This window comes from Nasonia vitripennis, chromosome 2, assembly GCF_009193385.2.
Source record: "Nasonia vitripennis strain AsymCx chromosome 2, Nvit_psr_1.1, whole genome shotgun sequence".
NCBI lineage: Eukaryota > Metazoa > Arthropoda > Insecta > Hymenoptera > Pteromalidae > Nasonia > Nasonia vitripennis.
In genome coordinates this window covers 2,761,217-2,784,792 of record NC_045758.1, presented here as the reverse complement: position 1 = coordinate 2,784,792, position 23,576 = coordinate 2,761,217, and the positions used below count along the sequence as shown (strand labels likewise).

At 39.6% G+C, this 23,576-nt stretch overlaps 5 protein-coding genes across 13 annotated transcripts in view; 2 read left to right on the top strand and 3 right to left on the bottom strand.

Annotated features, from left to right (window-relative positions):
* LOC100113791 (calcium-transporting ATPase sarcoplasmic/endoplasmic reticulum type) overlaps nt 1–5,378 on the bottom strand; it is a 30,989-nt gene extending 25,611 nt beyond the window's left edge. For 2 of the 9 annotated variants that reach the window (XM_032597200.1, XM_031923531.2), the window contains exon 1: nt 2,396–2,911. The gene's annotated coding sequence lies outside the window, so the exon portion shown is untranslated. Of the gene's footprint in view, nt 1–59; nt 982–2,395; nt 2,912–5,124 lie in introns of those variants that run through there. The other 7 variants (XM_032597201.1, XM_031923532.2, XM_031923533.2 and 4 more) reach the window with 5 other exon arrangements.
* Nucleotides 5,379–8,051: 2,673 nt separating this feature from the next.
* Nucleotides 8,052–10,238, bottom strand: LOC116416113 (putative nuclease HARBI1). The gene is made up of 6 exons (XM_031922905.2): nt 9,921–10,238; nt 9,337–9,770; nt 9,100–9,232; nt 8,856–9,012; nt 8,483–8,729; nt 8,052–8,393 (listed from the first exon to the last, which is right to left on the bottom strand). Exons 2-6 carry the CDS (start codon nt 9,762–9,764, stop codon nt 8,267–8,269), a joined length of 1,092 nt encoding a protein of 363 aa, XP_031778765.1. The 5' UTR covers nt 9,765–9,770; nt 9,921–10,238; the 3' UTR covers nt 8,052–8,266.
* Nucleotides 10,239–10,298: 60 nt separating this feature from the next.
* On the top strand, nt 10,299–13,106 carry LOC116416112. The gene is made up of 5 exons (XM_031922904.2): nt 10,299–10,648; nt 11,111–11,324; nt 11,435–11,633; nt 11,718–12,575; nt 12,731–13,106. Exons 1-5 carry the CDS (start codon nt 10,623–10,625, stop codon nt 12,943–12,945), a joined length of 1,512 nt encoding a protein of 503 aa, XP_031778764.1. The 5' UTR covers nt 10,299–10,622; the 3' UTR covers nt 12,946–13,106.
* Nucleotides 13,107–15,183: 2,077 nt separating this feature from the next.
* LOC100679341 (protein MMS22-like) lies at nt 15,184–22,008 on the top strand. Its single transcript, XM_008211234.4, has 19 exons — nt 15,184–16,686; nt 16,779–16,919; nt 16,997–17,150; nt 17,219–17,401; nt 17,474–17,587; nt 17,651–17,845; nt 17,920–18,182; nt 18,256–18,359; nt 18,436–18,611; nt 18,684–18,845; nt 18,922–19,162; nt 19,230–19,455; nt 19,530–19,626; nt 19,701–19,892; nt 19,982–20,152; nt 20,239–20,604; nt 20,688–20,890; nt 20,970–21,158; nt 21,243–22,008. Exons 1-19 carry the CDS (start codon nt 16,484–16,486, stop codon nt 21,295–21,297), a joined length of 3,435 nt encoding a protein of 1,144 aa, XP_008209456.1. The 5' UTR covers nt 15,184–16,483; the 3' UTR covers nt 21,298–22,008.
* On the bottom strand, nt 20,177–23,568 carry LOC100117847 (high mobility group protein 20A). Its single transcript, XM_008211235.4, has 8 exons — nt 23,326–23,568; nt 22,901–23,098; nt 22,657–22,831; nt 22,425–22,539; nt 22,165–22,356; nt 22,008–22,089; nt 21,704–21,919; nt 20,177–21,583 (listed from the first exon to the last, which is right to left on the bottom strand). Exons 2-8 carry the CDS (start codon nt 22,989–22,991, stop codon nt 21,447–21,449), a joined length of 1,008 nt encoding a protein of 335 aa, XP_008209457.1. The 5' UTR covers nt 22,992–23,098; nt 23,326–23,568; the 3' UTR covers nt 20,177–21,446.
* Nucleotides 23,569–23,576: the final 8 nt, after the last annotated feature.

The window sequence follows — 23,576 nt, the reverse complement described above, 5'->3', positions numbered from 1 at the left end:
AAAAAATAAAAAAAAAAAATAAATAAATAGAGCTCGGTTCATCTCGTATATGCACTTACATAATCCGCAGCCGTGTGTGGTCTAGTCGCAAGCTCGTAACCGATCGGCTCGCACTCGACGGCGTCGGCCGGCCCGCGCCGGCACACGATATATGAAAAGTTCGCCTCGCTGATCGACGCAGCCCCGAAACACTGGCTTATCGTTTTCTCGATCTCGTGTATAAGCTTGTTGTTATATCGTAGATATGCGTGTAACGCAACGAGGCCGAGAACCGACGAGGACAGCAGCTGCGACCAGCGGCTCGGATCTCGACGTACTGACCGAGAGCTGCGTCGAGAGCATCACCAGCTGTTCCCTCGTTTTAGTCTCTTTCGGCGGCGGCGGCGGCGGCGGCGGCCCGGGGATAGGAGGCACGCGTGTGCTTCTCGCTCCGGACGCTTTTAGACGACGCAGACAAGCGCGAGCGAGACGCACCCGTACACGCGCGAAAGAAAGAGAGAGAGAGTGTGTGTGTGTGTGTGTGTGTGTGTTATAGCTACCGATGCTGGCTTCCTAATTATTTTGGCAGCAACGACGCTACCTATATACTATGCCGGAGACTTTTGCGGGGATTGTGCTTGCTCCACATAGCTGCGAATGTGCATCGCTGCGAATTCCTTTTCATTTTCTAATTCGCTCGCCTATATAATTTTTTTTTTTTTTTTTTTTAAAGCACTTGTTGACGTTTAAACCTGTTGCGGTGGTTTCGCGATGACGACGAGTTTGATGATGATAGCGATTTATGCATGATCGGTCTGCCAAGCTCGATTTTGACAATCGTTGTAAAACCTAAAGAGCTGGTATCGGTATATTTTTGGATCGTCATTTAGACGCGCGGATTTTCTTGGCTTAGCCACGACTTGGAGAGCACTTGACAAACCGCTAAATAAATTCGAAAATTGTCAAGCTCGCCTCGTCTATTTCCATTGTCTGGGCGGCGCGAAACCTTCGCCGGTTATTGCGGCAGTTAAATCTCGCAATTATACACCCGTTAAACGTACAGCCGATCGAACTTTATAACGCGCGACGGCGCAACGCCCCCGTATCAGTGTTAAGTTCGGCCAAGGTCGTCGCGGCGCAAATCTCTCGATGGGAAAAACTCTCGAGCATCGAAGTTATATACATCAGCAACAGCGAACGCGTAATCGGTTATAAGCCGAACTCGCGCGTTTCGCGCGTCTCTCTCTCTCTCACCCACGCTCTAGCTCGTGAGAGTGCGCGAATTCTAAAAATAACGGATATTTTTGAATCTGGGGTCAAAGCGAAGCTTTCTGACCTCAGAGCGTCGATTCATTTTGCCTCGCGTCGCCGCGATTTTTCGAATCAAAGGCTGTAAACGTCGTAGCGAATCGAGAAAAATTTAGAGTACTATCGTAATCGGCCAGTGCTATTTCGAGGCCGCGGCGTGCGCGAGAGTCAAGGTCCGGACTTTGAAATAAATTAGGAAAAGCCGGGAGAGCTTTCAAGGCAAGTTCGCGAGTTTATTGCGAGAAACATAATTAACACCTCTAAATTTCTTCCCCTAAGCGCCGTAAATTTCGGAGTATGGAGAGCTCGGCGCAGATTATTTTTCTATACGGTATGTTCATTATAATTATACCGACGAGAGAGTCTTCGTCCCTGGTAGAAATGTAAACGGTTAATAAGCTAAGTTTTAAGACACTTAGCTAAGTTGTGGTTAACGATTTAACTAAATAAGCGTTTAACCGTTATTAATGCATAGATATGACGCATTAACTAATGATAAATTTTGAGATTATTGTAGAAAAATACACGTTACAATCGTAAAAAATCCAAATATTACGTTTTAATGCCAAAAAAAAAATGGAAAACAATTTTTAACTTAATAACAATACTGATGTGGTATTATAGATAAGCATCACTAAAATATCAGCGCTATTTTAATTAATATTTTACACTAAAATTTGACAAAACTGGCCAATTAAACTTAACTTTTCAACGAATTTCAACCGTTAATAGGGTTGCAACGGCTTTTTCTGCTTCCGACAATACTGCTCTAATAAGCCGTGAAAAGTATATAACGGGGAACTGCTTCGTCGTCTAGTGTAGGTGAATAGAATGGAAGAAAAAGTGAGCGCGTAACGCATATTTTTAGCGCGTAATAAGCGGCTAATTTTCCGTTTTGAGGTCGTCGCGCGCTGAGCTTTCGACGCTTCAAACTTGAAAACGCCACCCACGCGCGCTACTGTCTCGCGGAAAGTTTTCGGCCCCTGTGTACCATCCTCTGTGCAACTCGAAACTTTCCTCTGGAAATCGGTATCGCTCATATCGCCCTCAAAATATATCGAAGACTCACACACAGACACACACACACTCGTATAAAAAATTCTCTTACATGGCTAAAGACTGACCGGCTAGCGTGTACAAGGAGCAGCGCACAGCCGGAACTCGATCGCTCGGAACTGCAACGGCGATAAAATCCGTGACTCTTACCTACAGCGGGAGCAGCAGTAGCGAATATCGCGCGCGCGGCGCCAACGCTCTGCAGCTCGCGCGATATTTATAGGTCCGTCGCGCTAGTCAGACTGCAACGCGTACAATATATCAGGGGATTCTCGGGCTGCGACTCTGTATATACCTATACGATTGGCTGCGTTAACGCGAGTATTATTATCGTAATTGTGTCGTATAGACGCGGAAAATTAGATCGGATTATAATATAAGCGCGGTGGACGATTTACATAAGAGAATCGCTCCAAGCTTTCGGCCAATTGTTGTATATACAGGACGACAGAGGCTTCCTTTGTCGAGCCCGCCGCCGCGGTATTCGTATAAATAAGACCGAGCTCGCGAGCCAATAATTATCTCAGCAGACAGAAGCAATCAAACCTCGCGGCTACAGCCTTGTGTGTGTGTGCGTCTGGGAAAAATCGAGCAACGGACCGAAAGCTAATTTCCCCGGTATCACGCGTATATTAGCGAAGGTCGCAGCAGGGGGGGGGGGGGGGGGAAAGCTCGCGCACGCGATATAGCATCAGACACACCTCGCGGAAAAATCGAAATTGGCGCCGATTTATTCTCGGATAGCGATTAACCTTGCTTGCGGGATCTACTCTGCTTATATACACGTGTAATACCCCTTTTAAATACATCACACCTAATTCGTACGTTCGAGCTTCGAGCGCCGAGTAGAACGATGTCGCGTTTGGTCAGACGCCGATACATCATACAGGCGACGATTCTAAAAAAGAAGCGCATAACACGACAAGGCGAGCACCTGTCGCTCGGTTATATTATGAAACGCGGGGTATTACGGAATAGAAAAATTTCGCGTGCAAATATTCGGCTCCTATACATCCGCTCTTACTCTCTATCATCATTACGAAAATCCGTCGAGAATAACAGCCGCTGCCCTCTCGGTATAAATAAACAATCTCGATAGAGCGTAGAGAACAAAAAAAAGCATCGGGCGAACACGCGTTCGAGACATACAAGTGTCGCCAGAATTACGTCAGTCGAAAAGACATCACAGAAAGTCGCGCTATGCAGCGGCGGCGGCCGCTGTCAAGTTGTACGACAGCGACAATATATATATATATATATATATATATATATGTTCCGGCTGATTGACAGGTTCGACGAGAGCAGCGGCTATTGCTATACGTTCATCGTATCGCGCAGAGAGCAAAAAAAAAAAAAAAAAAGTGAGAGCTTTTTTTCCCGCGCGAGCGAGCTTGCGGAGCGTTCTATTTCTTCATGGGTTTTTTTTTTCAGTTTACGCTCTAACCTCGAAAAAAGCAGACACTGCACTCGAAAGACGGAGGCGTAAGTACGCCGAAACTGATCAAAGTAAATTCTTGGCTCCGCTCTTGTAGGTCAGCCAGTTTAATGCACCAAGGTCCGACGCGACGTACACGCGTGTGTACCTAGTTCCCGTTATACCGATGCTGCTCAGAGTGGAAAAGTGCCGAGGATTTTCGCTATTTTTCGCAGCACAGCTACACCTTTGGCGAGAGATTCTTTTGGTTTGCCCAATTATCCTTACGGCAGAATCCATTACCGACGCTCTGTTTTATCGGCGGATAATGTAAACAGCGTGATTTTCCACGACGAAACTTTTTCGAGAGCACGCGGTGGAACGATATTTCGCGAGCGACGCGTGTGCTGCTGTACTTCCTTGATTTTTTTTTTCCTCGCAAATGGGTTTCACTAAAAATAGCACATGCGCGTACATATACTTATAGAAGTGAGCGTGACGCGAGAGTAGGCGACGACTGACACGCGGCTGAACATCGTGAGACGTCGAATTATTAGAGAATATGACCGACAGGCTTGGCCCATTTGCGCGTGATGTTCAAGGCTGTAATTAGCTGGATACTCTTTTCTTCGCTGCTCGAACGTTAACTCGGCTTAATTAATTGAAGAGAGATCGCTTAATTAATTTGAGAAAAAAAGTGGCATTAACGGGGTGCTTGAAAAATCAAAAATAACCTGCGTATACACTGGCACACACACACACACACACACACGCGGTCCAAGGACTCGGTCGTCGAAAATTGCCAAAGCGTGCACTGATTCGTATATACACGTCTGCGGCGCTTTGCGCTTTAATATTAAAATACACGCCGCGAGCTAAAGAAACAGTGTTTCTTCGCCATTTCTCTAGCCGGGCTTCTATGTAATAATTTAATACACGACGTTACGTAAGGCTCGCGCAGTGGATCACAACGATATCGCTCGTTCACTGTAGTGCATTTCGTTTAGTTTGAAATATCGATCGAAAGCTATATATAATCTAGACGATAAAATCGCATGTACATGTACGAATTTCACTTATTCACACTGATGTAGCTCGCACACTATCCGAGCACACCGGCTACACCAGTGTACGAGATATCCAACATAATCGTGTTCCACACTGTTATATCCGCGTAATTTCACGCACTGTTACACGAGTCGTCCTTATAATATTCTGTCACTACATATTCTTCTCCTACACCTGTCGATCCACTATTCTTGAGGCAAGCACATATCGCAGGTGTCTATAGCTTTTGGGACGCTGTGTATATAGGTGTATGGCACTCTTGTCGCGGGGAAAGCTCTGCGTGAGTGTTGATCACTTACCACTGTCGAGCGAAGCGTTAAATCAATGGTCAGACGAAAGGGGTGCTTTTCCGAGGGCTTGCACCGGTCCCTCGTCTCGTCTCTACCCGGCGGCGCTGTGTTGCTATATATATATATATATATATATATATATATATATAGACAGACGATACGAGCAGTGTCGGGGAGAGCTGAGAAGTGCGCTCGTCCGCCGGCTGCCTGGGCGAGTTAAACGGGGCGCCGTAAGGCACCGATCGCTCGCTTAAGTAGCGCGGCTGGGACGAGCCCTGGCGGCGAAAGCGGCGAATTAATCGTCGCCAAGAGAGAGAGAGAGAGAGAGAGACGCTATTATTCCTGCCCAGGTAGGGGACATGCTTGCCGATCTGCGCGGCTTGGATGCTGGCCAGTTGCGCGCACGCGCTGCCGATCTACTCGCGGATACGATATGCTGTTTTTATTTATTTATTTATTTTTTTTTTTATATGTCTGAATTCAATCGATCCTGTCCACTATAGATTATATAGGAAAAGCGAGCGAGGCAGACATAAGGGATTTTCCGCGCAAACTCTATAGCTTTGCAAATCGATTTCAAATTTGCCATATACAGCCACGCATATACATTTTTAATGCGAGTAATCACATAAGGGCCTTCCAAGTCCGCAGCATCGGCTTGAGTAAATAATCATCCTCTATGAGTATAGGACGTTCGACAGGGCGGAGAATCGCCAGAGACGCGCCGAGGACTATTTTTAAAGCCGAAAGGGCATCGCTGTACAGACACGTGCGCTGCTAGCTGATGTGTATATATACCGTGTACATATAGATTCTTTTATTTCGGAACTCGTCTACCCAGGTATATACATAAGAGCATCAAAACGTCGCGGCTAAGGAGAAAAAAGCTTCGGCGAAGAATCCGCCTAAATAAATCAGGGAAATCCCGCGTCAGAGACAGTGTGTCGTTCTCGGGGGAATCTGTCGCGCGCCCTTGATCTTGCGAGAGCGCGACGTTATTCTTTTTTCTCTCTCTCTCTCTCTCTCTCTCGCTCGCTCGAATCGCGAAGAGAGAAAAATCCCATACAGCGACTTCGTGTACTACTCCTGTATACGATATAACATCTTGACACACAGATCATCGGCTAAAATGAGCTCCGCTACAGCGCATTAGCCTCGGAACAATCGTAAATCCCCCCCCTTATTAGCCACATAATACAAAAAAGCTTTTAGCCCGCGCGATGTGTGATGTCGAATGAAAATAAGCATCGAACCTCGTAAAAATTCAGCCGCGCGTATCTTCAAGATTATAATAGTATATATATATATATAGAGAGAGAGAGAGAGAGAGAATCGAAAAAAAGCTCGACGACGTGCAGTGATGACCGGTAATGATTCACTTGCAAGCACAGACGCCTCACTCGCAGCTTTTACATAACCGACATCGCGCACACACACACACGCGCAGTAGTATTCCTCCATGAGATGAGAGAGAGAGAGAGAGTAACAGAAGCAGAGACTCGACGAGAATAGCAGCCGGCGCTTTGAACCGGCGCGTACGGAAACGCCTGATGGCGAAATACAAGCTCTATTTTTACGGTCCATAATGAGGCTTGTATATATACGCGCGGCTTATGTGGCTATGAGATTCTTTCGATTCGAGAGAGCGTACACACGTCCCCGGTTATATCGCGAGCCTTCAACTGTCCCGCGTACACGCATCGGCTCTATTGTATTTTTAACTGGGGCGTATACGGGCATGGATCATTTTTTTCGAGAAAGAAAGAGAGAGAGAGAGAGAGGCCGTCTTGGAAAGCTTCCATATAGCGCGGCTAAGCGAGTGAAAGGTGGAGCGCTTTTTTTCTGGCAGGCTTTGATTCGTGATTTACGAGTTTTGCTAAAAGCCCGTAAGCGAGTAAGTATATATTTAGAAGCTCTTCCTACTCGCGACGAATTTTGCATATACAAGAATTGTTCCTGGCCATCGTCGATAGGATCGGTCGCGTAAAATGAGATGTCTAAAAAAAGCACGTTCGCGCAAGCTCCGCTGAGGTGCATCGACTAAAGCTCGCATTCTCTCATCCACTAGCGATAAATCGTACGGCATTGTTCAAAGAAGCTCGCATATAGGGTCCAACTAAACCGACCCCGATTCGAGGAGACTTGTAGTTGGATTTTTTCAAAAGCGATGCGGTCAGTGCAAAACATGCGTTAAACGCTCCGCTGCACGTGACTGAACCCGCAGAGAGAGAGAGAAAAAGAATTCTAAAATAAAATTCCTCGCGTAGCTCGCCGATTTCGGCTTAATTATAGCCGCCTAAAATTACATAAGACGCTATAAATAAGGAGCTCTCGCAGAGCGCTAAAAGAAACGTTGTTGGTAAATAGTTCGAAAAAGGAAGTCTCTTCGTCGCTACCTTTTTTTTTTTTTTCGATTATCGGTACATCAACTCCTCAATTAACATCTCGAACGTCCAAGTCGCAAGCTCCAACTGGGGCTCGATCGAACCTTTCGAGATATCGCAAAAATGACTAATTTCTCACTAACAGCGTGGAAGGCACCTTCAAGAAAGATGGCCGCCACCAAATGAAAAGAAGACTTTATGTTTCATGTTTTTCAGGTTATAGAAGTTCGAATTGTCCGAAATTCAAATTTGCATATTGCAATCATCACAATAATAATTATTACAATTAAAAATTATGAATAATAAAAATTTATAACTATAGCTTTATCACTCAAGAAAGTAAAGTGGTTATTACACTGTGAGAACTGCATGAAATATTAACTGTAGATTTTTTCTATTTTCTAATATGATAAAAATTAATAAAGTTAAATATAGTTTTTAATTGAACAGTTTATTGTATCTGCTCACACAGTGCAACAATCACTCTGCTTTCTTGGGCAATGAAGCTGAATTACTTATTTTTACATAATTACATAAAATAAGCTTGCGACGTATTACATATTAAGATTTATTAAACATCTTATGGCACAAACTGATCATGAGATCTACATAATTACAATTCTGATGAGATCTACATAATTATAAATAAATTATTAATAATTGAACACTTAAAAGTGGTGAAACTAGAGAGACTACTAAGTGAAACTAAACAAACTTGTGAACATATATAATTTAAAATATTAGAATTATTATCATTCAACTCAGACCTAAGCAAAATGATTGAGGATGATATTCCTGCGTACTTGTAGTCCTTGGATATAGTCATCGTCAACAAAGTCCACCATTGGAATGGCTCTCACTCGATGATTTCTTAAAGGCACTGGCATAGGCATCCTAGGAATATAATTACAATTATTTTATATTATTTTTACTAGTAGAAATGTTTTTTTTTTTTTAATATACAAATGATAAAAACAGCTTACCCTTGGTGTCTTAAGTAGTTGTATAAGACAGCAGTAGCCAATACTATTTGAGAAGAAAATTCTGGTGTATAATGGAGACTACGATCTCCATTGATGCATCTGAATACTTGTTTCCAAATGCCAAAGGTCTGTTCAACCCTACATCTGGTTCTTCGCACTCTGTCTGAATAGCGAAACTCTGGAGAACCTGGAGCAGCTTCTTGACAAGGTGTCAGCAGCACTGGTGATGGAGTGTAGCCTCCATCCCCTGGAAAATATGCAAAATAAGCATGAATACATCTAAAAATACTTTTAAAATGAAAAAAAAGTGCAAATATTGCAGTGATAATAGAATATTCTATTATATTAAAAGCTGAATATTGAACAAAATTACCGATCAAGTAGTATTGGTTGTTTATCTCTGCAGGATCAGGATTATTTCGTAGCTGGTACATTGTCTCCCTCATTTGGCTATGACGCCATACAAATTTATCATTACTGGACCCATTGGTAATTCGGATATTCAATATATTATAATCCATATCTGAAACCTGAAAACAGGGCAAAATAATAATTAAAATTTTAAAACATGTGTAAAAAAAAGATAACTGAAAAAATTAATAAATTAAATAACACACCACTTGTACATTTAATGAATGGTCCTGGTTGTGATTCACATAGGCCTCCTCGTGCTCATGTGGTGTGTGAATTTTTGGAAGAGTACAGTCGATAGCACCAATAACCCCTGGGAACCCAAGCGACTCTTCAAATCTGTTAAGTGAGAAATGAAAATAATGTGGACTGTATAGAGTAATGTAATGCAAAGTTGTATGAATAATAGTACAAGTAAACAAATAATTTTCTACAATGCCTACCTTCTTGACATTTCTTGGCGTTCCTCCATATTCCTGGGAAAGACAATGTATTCATCTGCTAGGCGTACTATTGCTGGAACCACTTCGTGTAGATATTTGCTAAAGGTGCTCTGGCCCATGGGGTGGTAGCAGTCGTGCGCCACACCCTTTTGATAAGATCCTTCAGCAAGGAAGCGTAAGACTGATAATACTTGCAGGTGTACCGGAATTCCTTGCTCATGTTCAATCAGCTGTGGTCTAAGCAACTCGATCAGGTGTATGGCAATTGCAGGAATCATTCTATAATGTTTCCTAAAAACATTATCTCCCATTGTAAATGGATCGCTCATGTCTCGTACAGTGCGTTTCCAGGCCATGTGCATCCTTTGAAATTCCATCTCAACATCTTCCTCATCGTCATCAAGTAAAAAAGCAGCTACTGCTAACATTTTGCGCTGAAATATTACATTTCATCAATTAATATTTTAATTTCAGTTGTGGCGCTTAAAATATACTATATTTTTGTATAAACATCTTAGAAACAACAACCCTCAAAAAATTGTTAAAAACATATACTAAAATAATGAATTTTACATTATACCTACCTTGAGATTTTTTAGGACTTTCCTTCTGCAATATAGGTTAACGAATGTCCTGCTTGAGTGTTTGGTTCCAAAACAGTGGCTTCGAAACTTCGAAATACTTGATGGAAACCCAATAGCCGTGCTATTTCGTCCTTCGCACAATTTACTTGAGCTTTCCTTTGGCTTCTCCGAGAAGAAAAGGAGGCGAGAAAATAATCTGTACTAACGTTAATTCACTCCCGCGCACCGGTTACTTTTTGTCTACACGCACTGTACAGAAAGGAAGGGAGTGTGAGAGAGCAAGAGATAAGCGTGCCGTCTTTGCCGACTCCAAAACGCGTAATAGGTTAGGTTAGTAGTATAGCGCGCAATAGTGCGCTTCGCGAAGGAGAGAGAGAGAGAGAGGGGGGGGAGTGAGTGAGGCAGAGAATCAGGTGGTAAACATAATACTAACGAGAGACAAGCACACGACGATTCTTGTATGCCGAGGCAAAATTTCGGAGTAAAAAAAAGAATGTTTAAATTCTTTGTAAGTGCGAGTAAAGGTGACGAGGAGGAGGAGGAGAGAGAAAAAGGCGATCAGTGTGCGGTGTTTGTGAGTGCAAGAAGAGTATTTGTCCGGCATTCTGAATCCATCGACGGAGAAGGCTAATTCATTCGCTTCCAAGCTTTTGTTGAAGCATTTTGGAGCCCAGTACAAGGTGAAGGTGAACTTGCTGAACTATGGATAACGAGGAAATAGTAGAGGAGTAAGTACAATTTGTTTGGATGTGATAACTCCACTTTTGTGAGAAAATAGCTTCGGTAAAAGTTTAACCTCAACTCTCTTTTTTTTGCTCTGCTTTATTTTGACTATTACAGCCCTTTCGTTCAAGGCCATAAAAATTATGTTTCCAGTTAATTGTAAAGTAATTGCACTTAATTGATAAATTAATCATTTTAATGCCAAACAATTGCAGCAACATTGATGAGATGTTATATACCATTCTAACCTCAAAATCTATTTGGCTATGCTAGTACTTTTTAATCATTAATTGCATGAATGTAATTAATGATTAATTAGTTGTAGTGCACTCAAATGCAAACAACTTTAAGTTTAATCAATCATAGCAGTATGAACATTATTGCGAGCATTAGTCTCTCATAGCCAAAAATCATCCTTTCTATTACATACCACTCCAATTGCTAATTTAATTTGGTTTTTCATACAGAAATGCAAATGGGGAAAGTCAGGCGGAGGGAAGTGCCAGAATCACACCTGAGCAACTTAATGCAATGCTCTATTATATGGAACAGCATAGTGAATTCGCAGCTAATAAGCTGCTTGGAGCAAATGGAAAGGAGAGCAAGAAGGCGCAGTGGCAGAGATTGGCAGATCTCGTCAGCTCATGTGGTCCAGCTAAGGATATCAAGCAATTGCAAGCTGTAAGTAGACTTTCGCACTAATACAGTCAATTTTTCAGTTAATTTATACCGTATACGCTCCAGGAAAAAATAAATTGTTTCTACTTTCTAATGTAATTTTTGGATTCCAGGTCTGGTCAAGACAAAGAGGCAAGGCAAAAGAGTACAACGCTGAAAAGGTTAGAGCAGCAAGGCGAACTGGAAATCACACTGAAGTCCGGTTTATTGAAAATCCTATAATGGAGAAGATATTGAAGATAGTGGGAACAACGCACAAAAATGGTCTGGAAATTGTTCCAGAAGTTGGTATCGCACCAGCAAAGTTGAAACGTATGTAGAAAAGTTTTTTATTTTTATTCCTATTATTCCTGTGTACCAAAAATATAAAGTTCACCTGAAAATATTTTGTTTTAGGAAAGCCAAAAAAGAGCATTATTGTCTACGAGCTTCCACTTTCTCTAACAACCACTTCAGGAGCATCTCCAGTGACTGCAGCTGGTGAAATCAAAATGAAGAATGCATCGTTGACTTCACCTGTTACTCGACCTCTGCATTCTGCAGCAACTACTAGTACATGTACTAGTGAATCTGCAGCAACTCCAGCTAACAGTGCATTGTTCACTGCGTCTGCAACTCCAGCTCTCCATCAATCAGCATCTGCCACTGGTTCAGGAATGAAAGATGCATCAATTCCACCTAACAAGGAGGCATCCACTACGTCTGTCACTCGAGCTCTTCTGAAGTCACAATCTGCCAGTCTGTCAGCAACTATATCTGCAGCGACTCCAGACAACCCAGTGATCAATACCAGACGAGCTCTCCATCACTCAGCACATGTCAGTGCATCTGCAGCTCATCATAGCAAACCATATGATACGTTTGCTGTACCACCAAAGTACACTTCAAGAAGGTTGAAAGTAATCAATCCTACGAAAGAAATGACATTATCAAGGTGTGTCACTCCAGCTCCTCGCCAATCAGAATCTTCCAGTGGTTCAACAAGTGAAGCTGCAGCGACTGTAGACAAGGAAGGGATCAATAGCTCTATCAGACAAACTCTCCATCACTCAGCATATGTCGGTGCATCCACAGAACAAGCTCCACCGAAGTTTACCACAAGAAGCAGCTCAAGAGTAACAAAGCTCACAAATGATACGCAATCAAACTGCAAGTCTGAAATGGAAGAGACAGCAGAGAACAAATTTTCAGCATCTTTGGAATACAGCAAAATCTACAGCAGTTATGTTAGTTCTTGGCAAAAGAATGCTAAAGGTGAGATTAATCTATGTTCCACAATCAACTTTTCTAGTTAGCTTCTTTATTAGTTTATTAGTTTAGTTCTTAGCTAGTTTACTTCTTTATTATTATAATTATAATATAATTATATTATTATAATTAAATTACATTCAAAATCTTTTTTATTTCAGCTTCTAAAGATGCTAAGAAAGAAGTGGCATTGGCTGCGGTGGCAGAAAACTCAAACTCCATCAACAAACTTGTCAAGACGGTAATTGAACTGAAAGAGGTGCAAGCGAAAAAGTGTGAGATTCTTCGAAGGCATTGTCGCAAAACGGAGCAATATTATGAAGAAAGAATGAAGCTTTGGTGGTCCAATGGATTCATTTCAGATGATTTTATTTAAAAAGTATTCTAATATTTTCAATTATATGCGTTTGCAAGTTTTATTTCTCTAGTTTCACCACTTTTAAGTGTTCAATTATTAATAATTTATTTATAATTATGTAGATCTCATGATCAGTTTGTGCCATAAGATGTTTAATAAATCTTAATATGTAATACGTCGCAAGCTTTTTTTATGTAATTACGTAAAAATAAGTAATTCAGCTTCATTGCCCAAGAAAGCAGAGTGATTGTTGCACTGTGTGAGCAGATACAATAAACTGTTCAATTAAAAACTATATTTAACTTTATTAATTTTTATCATATTAGAAAATAGAAAAAATCTACAGTTAATATTTCATGCAGTTCTCACAGTGTAATAACCACTTTACTTTCTTGAGTGATAAAGATATAGTTATAAATTTTTATTATTCATAATTTTTAATTGTAATAATTATTATCGTGATGATTGCAATATGCAAATTTGAATTTCGGACAATTCGAACTTCTATAACCTGAAAAACATAAAACATAAAGTCTTCTTTTCATTTGGTGGCGGCCATCTTTCTTGAAGGTGCCTTCCACGCTGTTAGTGAGAAATTAGTCATTTTTGCGATATCTCGAAAGGTTCGATCGAGCCCCTGGCGCGCGTAGACATCCTCTGAGCTTTCGACTTTATACTTCGACAGGTGAGAAATCGAGTCGTTGGAAAAATGCTAAATCGAACGACGCTGATGCCCAATACGCTCGTGCAAACTGGCAAGAGCGAGACGAGTCCTTATTTCGAGGCTCCGCGGATAAAATTTCGGAAATAGCCGAGGGCGCGAAAATCCCGGGCCCGCAAAATCGAAGCCCGAGAAACCTTGAATACGCGCACGGAGAGACAAAATCTCGGATGAGTAATATCGCGCGGCCTGTTCCATAAATAGACAGTCTGCGACCGCAGGTGCGTTATATACTATCTCCGCGCGTCTATACCTGAGCGAGGCGTTCGAGTCGCCGTTTAGGTTTGGGATCGACGGATTTGGAGCGAAGCTTTTTTCTTAATATCGTGTGCTTCCGTGATGCTTTATATTATACCCTATACCGATACACACATGGATGTACATCGCGATCCGGAATCTCGCGATAAGGCTCGACCCCACAAAGAGAGAGTGAGAGAGTGAGACGCTGCGCGTATGTCGGTGTCTAAAAATACACCTATATATACGCGTACTCCCTAATCAACGCCGGCCAAGTGGGCCAGAAGAGTCGAATAAGCCTGGCTCAACGTCCCAAATATAGTCGGACATCTCCCTGGCTTCTCTCGCATCTCGCATCCCCGCTATGTTATACGCGCCCGATATATAGATCTGCTGTACTGCACTTGTCACGATTATTTGTCACGCTTGCGATCGGCTATAGACAGAGCGAAGCGCCGAGATTTAATCCTGAGCTCTCGGATCGTAATTCGAATCGGCGCTGTATATACTGCGCGCGATGAACTTGCTTGCGCGTTTGCGGTTTTTTTTTTTATTTCGAAAATACAAGCGCCCGTCGCGTCGCCCGCTATTTTTTCCGGGTAAAGATATAATAACACGCGCGTGTCCGTGTGGTTTCTCGAGAAAAAAGACACGAGAGCGAATGCTTAATATTAAAGGAGCAACTCGGTGCGCGGAGTATAGAGAGGCGGTTTTCGATATAATAAAATCGTAAAGAGCCACCTATGCGGGGGTTCGCTCACTCTCTTTCTCTCTCTATCTCACGTGTGCGCCTCTGGGACTTTATCCATCGTCGCAATTTTTTGCCGAGGGCTGTGATCCACTGTGGCGTTTTTTAAATTCTATATATGTTCTATCTTGACTCGATTCGCGATAATACTCTCGATCCGAGCCGATTTTCCCTAGATCAGAGCTGCATAGTATCGCGTAAATTCCATTTAAAATCGAGCGTATTATTATTATCCTTCCGACATCCCCCCCCCCCCCCACCCAACACACACACACAAAAGAAAAGCCGCCGAGCCACGAGGTGCGCACAGCGCACGTGATCGCGTCTCGACTTAATTAAAATCGCTCTCGCGCTATACTGCAGCTCTTATTCATTTCGCATATTATTCGGCTCATCAAACACGCGCTGCGCCGTCGGCTTCGTCTAGCAGCCTTCCCGCTATAAATAATTTTCGCCCGTGTTTATAAAATTGTAAATATATATATATATATATATATATATAAACGGCCGCGCATATCGAGAGCTAGCTAAACATACTAGTTGTCGGAAGTGTGTAAGCTCGTTAACTCGATCTACTATCCTTTGTCTTATTCTATATGTTTTCGCGAGAGTGCGATTTTCAAAGCCTATATAGCTTGCCCCCGCCCCCACGCGCTTATATCGTGTAGCTATAACATCACCCACACGCATAAGGAAGTATATTAGTATAATGTACGGAGCGAAATCAGGCATTGTCTGCGATCTTAAATTATTCGTCGCGCGCTGCTGACGCGCTCCTGATGTGTGTGTGTGTGCGTGTGTGTGTGCGGCGCAAGAAACTTTGGCACCGGCCGGGTATATAAATGCGCGACGTCGTGGAAACTTCGAAAACTCTCATCTATCATGTTGAAACGCCTTACGCGAAAATAGTCGCAAGGATAGCCGCAAGGTCGGACGGCGAAGCGCGCGCTTATATAGCTTTTTCTTCTTCTTCTTCCATGTCGATGATGATCTCTGATATAGGACGATCGCTCGCGTACTATCAGTAAATATATGTATACGATTTTGCTGTTATACATGCTGGATTATTGGCATAGGCGTAGGGGGCGTGACGCGTTAAAAAGTTTCCATTCTCTTCCATTTCGTTGCCGATATTTCGCTGCGAGCTGATTATAGTATATATATATACGGAATCGGACAGGTTATACGCGCGATATTTTGAAGCAGAAGAGAACTTTGTATAAAACATCTATTTATGCAACAGAGTTGGGATATGTTAGAATTTTAAAATTTTAATAGAGTTGATGCGCGAATATTGACCGGACATTGGCTGCGGCTGGAGAGGGCGGAACGAGAGATGCACTTATAATTGCGACTATTATACCGATAAAATAATGCCCCGCGACTATCTTACTCGACATGTCTTACTACTCTTACTCATTGAATTATTATATTTTTAATCGTTGTAGCCGTATACGCCAAATTATAACAACCTGAGATTAAACGCATTTAGTACAATCACTTCGGTATAGCAGTATATCTATATATAGGAAGGTCAGCTTTATACATAAGCAGCCGACTTGTCATCAGACTGTTTCGGCGGGAAAAAGTGCGGCAGTCGCTGATGCATGTGCTCGCTTGTTGGTTAGAAACTTGAAACTTTGCAGAGCTGCTGCTGCTGCAAAAAAAGTGAACAATTTAGCTTTATCGTCGAGCATAAAGTTGATTCGAATAGTCGACTGCACTGACTCAGCCTGCTGACTGCCGTTAGTAAGAATCAACGAACCTCGTGCACATGCAACAGGTGCATAGTTTAGTTTGTGATGCCTTATAGTGTTAGCAAACTTGTCGAAGGATAAATATCGTCAGAGATGTCGAAAGGGACGTTTAACTGCAGTGGAAAAGTGAACCTGCACGACTGGCAATTGAACAGCACGAGTTTATTCATGCAGAAGGATCTGCACAATGTGTTGCATGAGAGGCCACCTTTGAATTCTCTTTTCAAAGTTTTCGAATGCGAACTACCGGGAATCGATATTCTCATGAATCTCAAACACTATGTTCGATGCATGGAGTGAGTACTCATTGATCTATGTATAATAATCTATCGCTAAGCTTAATGTTAACTAGTAAGCTCAACAACTGTTTCATTGCTGTTGCATTTAGATCAAATTTGAAAAAGTTATGCAGATTCAAAAAGATACCTGTACTGGCAAAACTTACGGCTACAAACGAGGAAATTGATTTTTTTGCCATTCGTAAAGTAGTTTGCGAATTTTTATACAATTTGCGCAGCTACATCAAGAGGTGAGCACAACACACTTTTACTTACTTATTTTGAAATATTGCTTCTATGCCCTATCTACCAATGCTTACTGTTTTAGTATCAGAGAAGACAATTTTACCATTAGAGATGTAGGAGATGAATCAGAAAAAGATTTTGAAGATCTGTTGGATACAATGCAAAGGTTCCTTGGCCGTTTGCATTGCATACCTGACTCCACATTTTTGTATGCTCCATCAAACGTTGGAAATAAGGTGAAGATTGCATTTCCCAAAGTAATTGCTACATACTATATTAAATGACAATGAAATTTGTGTTTCAGAGTAACCAGCCTGAGTATCACTTGTATCACAGTCATCTTGATCTCAGATGGCTATTAACAACCATAATCTGCATCAAAAGTAATTCATGGCACGAGTCAGAAAGCAACAACGAGCATTTGGAAAACATCATTTTTTCGGCTCTAGCTGATTTAATTTACATATCTATGAAGATATTCGTGACAGTGAGTACAGGAGAATCAAACTCCACTTTTTGAAAATATTTATTCGGATTGATACTCGACGCACTTTTTCAGATTCCCAACACAGATCTACACACAAGAACTCCATATAGCTGCTCATGTGTGCGAGAGCTCTGGCTTATGTTGCAGATTCTTGCTGATTCTCTATTTACAAAAGAAAAATGCAAGGTATTCACTTATACAAATTTATTCAAATGAGTTCAAAAGTTATATTCGGATCATTCATTTCAGATGTTCTGGGAATTTCTTAATTCCATTCTGGATCAACTATTCCCCAATGAATACAGAAGTACTTCAAAATTGCAAAATATCAATTTGCCTGATTGTAAAAACTCAGAAGTATTTTGCATCTGGTTAATCTACCATTTGACCTTACTTTATGGGTATGCCGATGATGGAGTATATTCGAATAAGCCATCTACTCGGGTAAGCTCGATTTCCTCTCCACATTCTGAAATTTAGCTTTAAAATTATAATCGTTCATCTTTCTATATTTACAGATGACAGAAAAACAAATCAGCTGCAGCATGGCGCAAGTTGTTAAGATTATGAAAATTTACATTAACAAAGGTGGAAAAGATGGAGCTAGAGAAGAGGTTGATGACGAGTTGTGTGTTATTATCCCTTTAGTTCATGTTTTAAGCTGTGAGTGGTGGTCACCCCAAGTTCAAATCATCTCTCTTTTGTGGGAGTGCTTTCATCGACGATTAGACCAACCATTCCTCTTGCAAACTAGAGGACCATGGTCTACATCGAGTGAAAAGTATGTGATCTACTAAATCTTGTAATCGTTTTTTTTTTGAGCTTTATTATTATATTTAAAAAAAACCCATCAGAAAAACTCCAATGGACATCTTAGAGCAAATCAAAAGTAGGATTAAAAATACAAACCACGAAATTAATCATGAATCCAGTTTTGGTCTATTCCTACGACTCTTAGGTATGTTAATAAGAGTATTTTTCTCTAGATTCTGCTCATACAAAAGTATTGCCATTCATTCGATCAATCATTACAGGAAAATTTCTGGAGAAACATTACAGTCGTAGTGAAACAAAAGTATGGAACCAAATAAAAGGACGTATATACTCTAGATTTTCTCAAAATAAACTGCAGGATTATTCTGAATCTGGCATCTATAACTTTATTTCACTGTTCCTCACCTTAGCTGTGACAACAGATACTGTTGATGTGGTAAGTTACAAGTCAAGTGAAAATTACATTCCAATCAATCTGATAATTCGTGAATTTGTTTTTTATTTTTAGTGCTCAGCTATGGTAAATTTACTGCCATCAACTATAGATTGGAGTGACCCTTCTAACTCAAAAAAGTATTGCCTCATTTGGAAGAGTAAGCTAGCTGTTTTGCTTCTGTATAATGATTGTAAATATTCTTTCAAAGACATTGCCGAAAGCTACACCGAGACGGTATTGAGTTGTCTCTTTCTGAAAAAATTAATATTTTTTATATATTTATACGAACTAAAATTAAATTACTTGTTAGGCTAATGCAATAAGCTGTCGAAAAGACGAGTTCTCTCGTTCTATGATGGTCTGGTTCATAGACGTTTTAAGGATTACTTTAATGCAAAGTGAAGATTTTGGACGTCACGAGCATGCTTTTCTTGGAGGGTGGATAGATCGTTATCTTTTAGAAAGTGCTCCAAACAAAGTTGGAGTTTTGACCAGCACTTTGTTGAAGGTTTTTGAAAAATGCAATGATCTCCTAAGCAGTAATACTATGGGTACAAGTTTAACTAAAATTAAAATTAATTACTTGAGTTTTTTAATATTCAATGAGATTCATTCTAGGAAGTACCTTGATGCTTAATTCCTTGTGGCAGCATGTGGCCTCCAGAGTACGTCAGATGGTCACGAACTGTGACTTAAGTACAGACTTTTACGAAAACCCAACAAAGCTTGCTGTTGCTTTTACACTCGAAGCGTGTCGTGATCCATCTACGGCTAAAAAATATCGACACTCGGCTGTTTCACTTTTTCAGCATTTCACTATGTCTGTGATTATTAAAGATATAAGGTATTATTTTTCATTTTCAATTCTAAATTTCGTTGTAGAATTATTTTTATATTATCACATTGTGATCTGTTTAGGATTACTCGATTATACCTAACTGCAATCTTGCAAAATGAGATTGCTCTAGAAACTTTAAGAAAAGAAATAGCCACTTTCAACACATTATGCATACAGGTACATGTACACATTTTGTTCAATTTCAGTCAAATTACAGAATTGTATTTAAATTCTTCGTCAACTTATTTCAGGCATGGGTAAAATGTAATATATTAAATTGCGAAATCAATAGTGACACGCATTTTTTGAAGAACTACATTTCCCATTTGCCAGAAATAAAAAGCATATTAGACTCTGAAAGAGACATTAATGAATTTCGGAATAGCAATGAACCCATTATTAATTTTTTTATGGTTATTTCGAAAAAACGAGCTACATTAAAGGTATCATTTTTACAAAATTTTATTTTTAACTCCAAGATCAACTTTGATCCATGAAAAAACAATGCTCAAATTTTCTCTCATCATTTTAGGCAGAACAATGTTCGTCTTTTGACGCTACATGTAGATCCTATTTACATAATCTGGACAAATGGGCTTTACAACTTATAAATGAAGAAAACAAGGATACGAAATTATCATTTTGGATTTATAGATGCATAGGAACAGTTATTTTCTGCTGTTCACCCGTATTATACGTAAAGGTCAACGAAAAATAAATCTGCTTATTTTTTGTTTTTTCTTATTGTACAAATATATTTCATTCTTAAAGTTTTTTTTTTGTTTACAGAACCAACCAAGCAACATGTTGCGGGTATTGATTAATAAAGTGGCTTTACCTCCCGAGCAACCAGCCCAACCACATTTGGTGCACTTAGCCCAAAGAATATTTCACATGATTATATTAGGCATAGAGAATTTGAATGTGAAAACGGACATCTCTCTGCAAACTATGATAAGAGAACTTTTTGAAAGATATCTCCCGTTGTTGATAACAGTGGAAACATCTAACGAAAATGCTTTCAAGGTGGCAGATTCACTTTCAAAATGCTTTTTGGAAGCAAAACCCAATTTCGTCCGTTCAATTTTAGATATGTTAGCAGCTAATTTCGTCACTATTTGCGGAAGTAATTCCACTCACAAGCATTGCTACTTGGTAAAACAAAATTATCTCGTTGTTTAAATACGAATGGAAATAAAAGATTCCTATACGATGATGAAAATTAAATATTTTTACAGGTGATGCTACTATTGAGGAATCTTATTAGAGCTGGGAAGATTTATTCTATCGACGTTTTAGATTCAATTGTTTCAGTTTCTGCCTCATCGGTATTTAATTGTTACATGAGAGTTCATGATCATCATCCTCACAAGCAACAAGCAATTGATTTTCTAAAAGACGTCTCTTTAAATTCTTACTATAAAGAAAACCTATCGCTTAGGTTTGTTTAATATACATTTATGTATTTATTTGCAAAAAAGACTTATTAATTAATTCTATACGTAATTTGTCCGTTTCAGGGAAAAATTAAACGAAATCGTTTGGAACGTGTTGAATAAGTATGTCCAAACGAATTCAAAAGTTAGTTTTGAATTCGTGAGTTCTATCTCAAAAATCAATATCGAACTGCTAAAATATGTCTATCCACGTATTAAGCAGATCGTATCAGAATGTGAAAAAAATAAACTTCCAAACGCAGCTGCACTAAGGTATCAAGAATATCAACTTTTATCACTAGCGAGTTAATGTCGTCTCCTTGTATTGTATGCCGGATACTCATTTCCTTTTTACAGATACTCACTCGACAGTTTAAAAAGAAGTATAGAACTCCTTAAATCGAAATCTTGAAAAAACTACTTGACTTTTCAAAGCAAAGACTGATACAATTTTAGCAATTATATGACAAGACTACACTCTCGATACAGTCTTTAATTTGAAGATTTACGGTGATTTTGCCGAGAACGCTGATGTTTTGGTGGTGTCACTGAAAGCATGGGTCATTTAATAAAGTCCAGGCGAGAAACGGCAGTTCGGACAGCGCTGCGTAATGATGGTTCCGTATTAGTGTTCACTAGAGAATCAAGTCTTTCAACATAAGAATCGATATTTTGTGGCGTTGCACCTTCAAAGCAATCTAACGACAGAAATGTATAAATTAGACTACTGCGTGAATATAAATTTGTACAAGTTATATTAAGTTTAATACAAAAACGTATTAAATGAATATATTATTTATTTTATTAGCTATACACACCTGTTAAAGGTATATTGGCAAAACAGGAAGCTAATTGAGATCTCAACATATCTAAATGTCGTTGCAAAGCCTCATTAGCTGTTTGTTGATAATTTGTTTCAGTCTCCAATCTATTTACAGCTGTATGCAAACTATCTACATGTCGTTGCAGAACAGCATTCTGTGATTCATAATCGGCTGTATTTTTTCGTAATTGGCGCAACTCTACTTCGCATGCTAAAAACATAACAATTTTCATAATTTAATGCTGTTTTCGAAATTACCTCAAGTTAAAAGAGTTATATACATAAATATATTTTCTTACATTTATTATGTTCTAAAAATTCTTCCGTGAATATCGGAATATCCCACGTTCCAGTTTGCTCGTTCTTTTCTTTCCGAGATGTCTGAAATAAGAATATTTTCTCATTTGTACAAATCTAAATACAAAATGTTTGAATTGCTTGAAGAGATGATCTTACATTGTTTTCTGAAGCAGCTGGAGGAGCGGTGGAAGTATCAGTACCATTACTCTCTTTCTCTTTTTTTTGGTTTTTCTTTTCCTTCTTAGTAGCCTGCTTTTCTAAAAACAATTTATAAGCATCCGTTTGTTTATAATCATTGAATTCTCTGTTATAACGTTCTTTATCTTGTTCCGCAGCATCCAAGTATTGCTGAAATACAAAAAACAGTTATTTTATCTAGTATGCAATATGAAGGATTAATATTAACTTTAATTAACCTGTTTGATGTCGGCTGGTAAAACATTCCATTCAGCAGCAAGCTGCCTTGTAATTTCAGAAAATGGCATTGTAGGATTTTCACTTCTGACTTTTTCTCTTCGATCATTCAGAAACCTTGCAAATTGTTTTGAAAAAAAGTGTTAAATTAGATCTTGGTTAATTTACGTAAATATACGAGGTAAATCTTTTTACTAAACTAAACGATACAATAATATTTACTAGGTTTCTTACCTAAAGTAACCAGTTAAAGGTTGTTTGGGTGCTGTAGCATCTCTTGGACATCTTTTCCGCTTCTTTGCCTTACCAGTTGAATTATTTGCACTAGATGTACTGACTCTTTTAAGTGTGCTATTTTCTTGAACAGAATCATTAGCCTTTTCGCTCTTAACAGGTGATGATTTGTTATCTGATAATAATTAATATCATGAGTTAACAAAAATTTTGCAACAACTTCAATTATACAAACAAAACTTACTGGATAGATCTTGAACTCCACCATTCAAATTAGAGTGTGATGCTTCAGTGCTATTTTCACTGACATTATTTAAAGATTTTCCTTCGTTCATTTTGAGCAAGTGAGTTTTGAATTTATAACCAAGTACAAAATTAATAAACAAATATAATATTTGTTTTCTTCCCGAGTTAATCACAGAGAATATCTTCTACAAGTATTCTGAAAAATTTATACAATTATAAATATTACGCGCACGCTAAATTGATTCTCTAAATTCGTTAAAACTACGATTGTTATTCTATAAACGAGTATTATAAAACATATTATTTTATAAAAAAAATTTCGTGTTGTAACGAAAACGCTGCTAAGATTTATAGGTTATGATTTATATATATGTGTGCATCGCATCAGCCATCAGCTGTAATACAGTAGTGTGTACAACCAACCATCGTATATATGCTACAACGCGAAGTCAAGTGAAGTATTCCCTATCCCTCTATAGACGTTATGTGATTGGCTCATGTAGTGCGCGTGCGTTTAAGTCAGAAGTCCATGTCTCCTTTATTTTTGAATATGAATTTTGCAAATGAATTTTCTTTACTTTTATTATTTATGAGCTTTGTAATCAGCTGATTACTGTGTTTACATATGCGGAACACAGCTCCAGTAGTCAAAAACCGTTGCTGACCGTTTCAAG

What these genes read in the sequence shown, in the direction of transcription:
- LOC100117847 (XM_008211235.4), bottom strand. Translation starts at nt 22,991, where the DNA reads ATGAACGAAGGAAAATCTTTAAATAATGTCAGTGAAAATAGCACTGAA. An exon ending in CCTTTAACTGGTTACTTTAG is followed by an intron (nt 22,540 to 22,656) that starts GTAAGAAACCTA and finishes ACAATTTGCAAG; the next exon opens with GTTTCTGAATGATCGAAGAG. An exon ending in TGCCAATATACCTTTAACAG is followed by an intron (nt 21,584 to 21,703) that starts GTGTGTATAGCT and finishes TTCTGTCGTTAG; the next exon opens with ATTGCTTTGAAGGTGCAACG.
- LOC116416112 (XM_031922904.2), top strand. Translation starts at nt 10,623, where the DNA reads ATGGATAACGAGGAAATAGTAGAGGA. An exon ending in ATATCAAGCAATTGCAAGCT is followed by an intron (nt 11,325 to 11,434) that starts GTAAGTAGACTT and finishes TTTGGATTCCAG; the next exon opens with GTCTGGTCAAGACAAAGAGG. An exon ending in CGCACCAGCAAAGTTGAAAC is followed by an intron (nt 11,634 to 11,717) that starts GTATGTAGAAAA and finishes ATTTTGTTTTAG; the next exon opens with GAAAGCCAAAAAAGAGCATT.
- LOC116416113 (XM_031922905.2), bottom strand. Translation starts at nt 9,764, where the DNA reads ATGTTAGCAGTAGCTGCTTTTTTACTTGATGACGATGAGGAAGATGTT. An exon ending in CGCCAAGAAATGTCAAGAAG is followed by an intron (nt 9,233 to 9,336) that starts GTAGGCATTGTA and finishes CTCACTTAACAG; the next exon opens with ATTTGAAGAGTCGCTTGGGT. An exon ending in ATTCATTAAATGTACAAGTG is followed by an intron (nt 9,013 to 9,099) that starts GTGTGTTATTTA and finishes CCCTGTTTTCAG; the next exon opens with GTTTCAGATATGGATTATAA.
- LOC100679341 (XM_008211234.4), top strand. Translation starts at nt 16,484, where the DNA reads ATGTCGAAAGGGACGTTTAACTGCAGTGGAAAAGTGAACCTGCACGAC. An exon ending in TGGTCTACATCGAGTGAAAA is followed by an intron (nt 18,183 to 18,255) that starts GTATGTGATCTA and finishes AAAACCCATCAG; the next exon opens with AAAAACTCCAATGGACATCT. An exon ending in CAACAGATACTGTTGATGTG is followed by an intron (nt 18,612 to 18,683) that starts GTAAGTTACAAG and finishes TTTTATTTTTAG; the next exon opens with TGCTCAGCTATGGTAAATTT.